This window comes from Notothenia rossii (assembly GCF_949606895.1).
Source record: "Notothenia rossii genome assembly, chromosome: 2".
Classification (NCBI taxonomy): domain Eukaryota; kingdom Metazoa; phylum Chordata; class Actinopteri; order Perciformes; family Nototheniidae; genus Notothenia; species Notothenia rossii.
The window spans coordinates 6,981,537-6,986,536 of record NC_136904.1 but is presented as its reverse complement, the minus strand read 5'-3'; the positions used below and the strand labels follow the sequence as shown (position 1 = coordinate 6,986,536).

At 39.6% G+C, this 5,000-nt stretch overlaps 1 protein-coding gene across 1 annotated transcript in view; it reads right to left on the bottom strand.

Moving 5' to 3' along the window:
* Positions 1-5,000, bottom strand: part of LOC307027962 (SH3 and multiple ankyrin repeat domains protein 2-like) — a 283,457-nt gene that overhangs the window by 68,706 nt on the left and 209,751 nt on the right. The window contains exon 13 of the mRNA XM_079662656.1: positions 161-294. Within this exon, the coding sequence (XP_079518782.1) occupies positions 161-294 (134 nt within the window). The remainder of the gene's footprint in view (positions 1-160; positions 295-5,000) is intronic.

The following is a 5,000-nucleotide window of genomic DNA, read 5'->3' as shown; positions in this document are numbered from 1 at the left end:
TTGTCTATTCATTGGGGAATACCACCTGGAGGGGGAGGGGGGGTTTGCAACTTTTTGTCATAAATGTTGGACATACTGTATTTATGAAAAACTGAAAAATAAAGTTGTAAAAAAAATAATAATAAAAGAAAGCAGGACAACAAATGAAACAGCGTCTGACCTTTGACCCTGTCGCTCTTGTAGAGGGTGAGTTCTCCTTCGCCCTGAGCGATGTACGGACGGACGACAACGAAATGTCTTCCAGGAACCGCGCTGTACAGCTTCCTCCGGCTGCCCCCCCCCTCGCCGTGACCGCTGGGAATGAAGGAAAACACCAGCAGTTAGAAAACAAACACAGTCAGAAAGTATCATTCACATTTAAGAGGAAGTGTGATGGAAACTTCTGAAGCAATGGAGACTCAGAGAGACAGATCCTCCTTGGCCGGAGGATTCACACGACATGTTCTGAAGATCTCTCCCCCAGACCCGTGTGTTTAGCTACACTGAACAAAAATATAAACGCAACACTTTTTTTTTTGCTCCCATTTTTTATGAGATGAACTCAAAGATCTAAAACATTTTCTATATACACAAAATAACCATTTCTCTCAAATATTGTTCACAAATCTGAAAGAATCTTTGATAGTGAGCACTTCTCCTTTGCCGAGATAATCCATCCCACCTCACAGGTGTGGCATATCAAGATGCTGATTAGACAGCATGATTATTGCACAGGTGTGCCTTAGGCTGGCCACAATAAAAGGCCACTCTGAAACGTGCAGTTTTGCTTTATTGGGGGGGTCTGGGGGGGTCCGAAAACCAGTCAGTATCTGGTGTGAGGGTTAGGGTTAGGATTAGGGTAATGTTGTGAATCGAGTGGCCTGTGTTCGTCGTCCATAACATACGCCTGCCCATACCATAATCCCACCACCACCATGGGCCACTCGATTCACAACATTACCCTAACCCTAACCCTAACCCTAACCCTAATCCTAACCCTAACACTACCCCTCACACCAGATACTGACTGGATTTCGGACCCCCCCAGACCCCCCCAATAAAGAAAAACTGCACGTTACAGAGTGGCCTTTTATTGTGGCCAGCCTAAGGCACACCTGTGCAATAATCATGCTGTCTAATCAGCATCTTGATATGCCACACCTGTGAGGTGGGATGGATTATCTCGGCAAAGGAGAAGTGCTCACTATCACAGATTTGTTCAGATTTGTGAACAATATTTGAGAGAAATTGTTATTTTGTGTAAATAGAAAATGTTTTAGATCTTTGAGTTCATCTCATGAAAAATGGGAGCAAAAACAAAAGTGTTGCGTTTATATTTTTGTTCAGTGTAGTTCAGAGAGAAGAATCAACACTGTGCATAACAAGATAAAGAACAATAGCACCTCTATCAGGCAGGAAGAGGGAGACCAAACACTGAGGGCACAGCAGCCCAAGGTTGGGCAGTACAAACTGATAAACTGGGTCAAAGTTATGGGCCCAGGTAAATATTTCCCCGACAGGAACTATAACACAAGCACCTGCTTAGTCCTGCAGGCAAGGCACGTTTCGAAACTCATGAAGTCTCAGTGTCGGGTGTTATTCTAGAGATCTTATTTATCTCTGGATCTCTTTTTATTTTCTTCTCAAATTAAGCAACAGTCTCCCCTCTGGATAATAAAAAGTATTTCTGATGGTGTAAGAATTTCTTGAAAGAAAAGTAGTGGATTATCAAAGGTTGAAAGGTCAACAACATCTCGAACGATCAGATCAAAAGATTAAATAAAGACCCCTGACCTCATCCCCGTAAAAAGAGAGAAAGACACGAGCAACTCTGAGTGAGTTTATAACATCTGCATTTAAGAGAAATATGAAATAGCTTCCTAAATGTAGCATGACACACACACACACACACACACACACACACACGCACGCACGCACGCACGCACACTCACGCACGCACGCACGCACGCACGCACACTCACACACACACACACACACACACACACACACACACACACACACACACACACACACACACACACACACACACACACACACACACACACACACACACACACACACAGCAATTATGCAGAGGAGAATTCAGAGGCCAGCAGACACGTGTTTTGCAGGAGTAACTGGGGCAATATGTGACCCTCAGAGCTGCAAAGGATTCTGGGTAAGAGTCAGGATGCTCTAAAGACCACACAGACATTTTTAAGATGTATATAATACTGATGTAAAAAGTTAAAATACTCAGCGTAACAAGTACAAGTCCTGCATCCAAAACCGTACTTGTATTGGCATCACAAATATACGTAAAGAACGTAAAAGTTTCTGTATATATGTTATTTTAAGTACGAGTACATTTGATGCAGGCTGTATTTACATGTCTGTGTGCAACATTTGGGAATATAAAGCTGCATCAGAACTGAAGTGGAGGAACCTGACGTGAGGAAGTAGCGCCACTTAGTGGACAGCATCCATAATAACACTTTCCACAGAAGAAGAAGAAGAAGGAGAAGAAGGAAAACAAAGGCCGTTTTTAATCAACAGCTAATATGCTGTATATATATATATATTTTTAGAACAAGACAAAATCAAAACATTGCACAGATAAAATTGCTGGGGGTTTAAAAAAAAGAGATCAGATCTTTTTCGTCTGTTCAACTTTTTTTTTTTTCTGTAAGTGAGCAGCTTATCTGTTTATTTTAGATATGAAACCTGCAAGATGTTGAACTTTAGCTGTTCATAAATAAATACGTTTTTAAAAGGTGACTCGAAGCATGAAGCTAAAGGCCTTCACACGTAACAAAGTCGATTTAAAGTCGAGCCACAAGGAGAGGTCATTCAGGGTGAAAAAAATCCATCTTCAATGTAAGCTTAAATCAACTGATAGCATAAACCCTCAACAAGTTAAAAAACATTTTACTCTTTTGGAAAACTTTGACACATCATTGAAGTCATACATGGAGACAAGAAGAGCCGCAGATAAAGCCACAGCTTGGATACAAAGCATCAGATTAAAGAGGAAGGAGTAAATGGAGAGCAGGAGCGAGGGAAGGAGGAGAGGAAACAGGAAGTGGGTCACCTTGTCCTGCTTCCTCTCCTCAAACCTCACAGGCCTTCGGAGAGCTAACCCCATTCAGGAGAGCCACACTGAGCCACACAAACTGAAATACTCACTGAGACGAAAAACTGTAAACACAGCGGGTTAAAAGAAACTGTGTTTGATGGCTGACAAAAACATGAAGGTGAAACAGATTCAAGGAAGGATTTATACTCATGAAAATATCTAGTAGTGAATATAAAGTACATTTAGTCAAGTACAGATGTGGGAGAAGTACTCAGATCTTGTACTTGAGTAAAAGTAGAAGTACTCAGATCTTGTACTTGAGTAAAAGTAGAAGTACCAGAGTGTAGGGATACTCTGTTACAGTAAAAGTCCTGCATTCAAAATATTCCTCAAGTAAAAGTAGAAAAGTATTCTCATCAAAATATAGTGAAAGTAGCGACAGTAAAAGTAGTCGTTGTGCAGATTGGTCCATTTCAGAATAATAGATATGATATGTTTTATAATGATTGATCATGAAAGTGTTCTCAAAGCTGGTAAAGGTGCAGCTAGTTTGAATGACTTTGTATACTGCAGGGTAGCTGGTGGATTTACTCCAGGTGGAACTAAAGTCTGATTTAACACTTGATTAGATTTCACATCATTCATCCAGATCTGAGAAGTAACTAAAGGGATTAAATACATGTAGTGAGTGAAAGTACAAAGTAGCAAAAATGAAGATACTCAAGTAAAGTACCTCCAAATTGTACTTAAGTACAGTTCTTGAGTAAATGTACTTAGTTACTTTACATCACTGGTCAAGTATTGTCCTTAAGTATTATGTTGCCATACTTTACCTGAGTATGAACATGTTCTGCTACATTTATTAATCCACCACAATTCAGAGGCAAAATATTGTTTTACTTTAATAATATTGTACTGTATGGACTCAATGATTCAGTTAGAGTTCAAGAGTTTAAATAAAAAATATATATCTGCATATATATTTCAAACATTATCCCAAATTGTTTGAATAGAGAATTATGTAATGTTAATCTGATCAGCTGTAATTGTGATTGTCCGCCTCATTTTTATGATAGTACACATTTTGGGTAACTTTAAAAAAATGATTCTCTCGAATAGAAATGGATTAGTTTTGATGTGAACGTAGTTGTTGTCAATCTTTAGGAAGTGCTTTTAATGTGAAATTGTAAAACAAGCTAAGAATTGTCCCCCCGTACTGCATACTCATAAAAAGTGTATTTTCCGAGGTCATCCCTCGCTGCTGGCTTTTCTAAATCTGAAGACTTGGGGTGATGATGTGGGAGAAACACTTCCTAACAAGCCACTTCAGTCCCGGCTGCGATGGAGAAACAGGCGGCCATGTTTTCCCTCATGCTTTTTTTTCATTTATTTTTTGGCAATCACCCAGGTGGCTTTGAGGTGCTAATTAGACAGTGTTGATTAAAACCAGCTGTGCATAATTTGGGCTATTATTGGATGATCACCCGCGACGAGGAGGGAGAAGGAAAAGAGAGGAAGAGAGATCAGCGTTTCACTGCAGAGACAGCACCATCAGCCTCTAATTATGTCATACAAAGGAGAGCAATTACACCTGGTCTCAAAAAGCAGTCTGTATCTGGATTCGTTTTTTTGCTCAGGATAAATTCATGTTAATTCACACGTAAATGCATGTCAAGTAAAATGCGTTGGCCCTGGATCTTTGCCAGGTATAAAGACACAGATAGAGAAGTTAAGTTATTAAGTAGTCAGTCAGTAAATGTCAGTGCAATATAAACACTTTTACTTCAGTAAAGGATCTGAATACTTATCTTATCTGCACCACTGATATTCTGCTATTTGGGAATCATTTACACCCCTAACCTCCAAATTCTTATTATGTCATTTCTTATCCTGTTCATTCTATTAAAAGTCAAATAACGGTCATTCTTAAAGGGGACATATTATG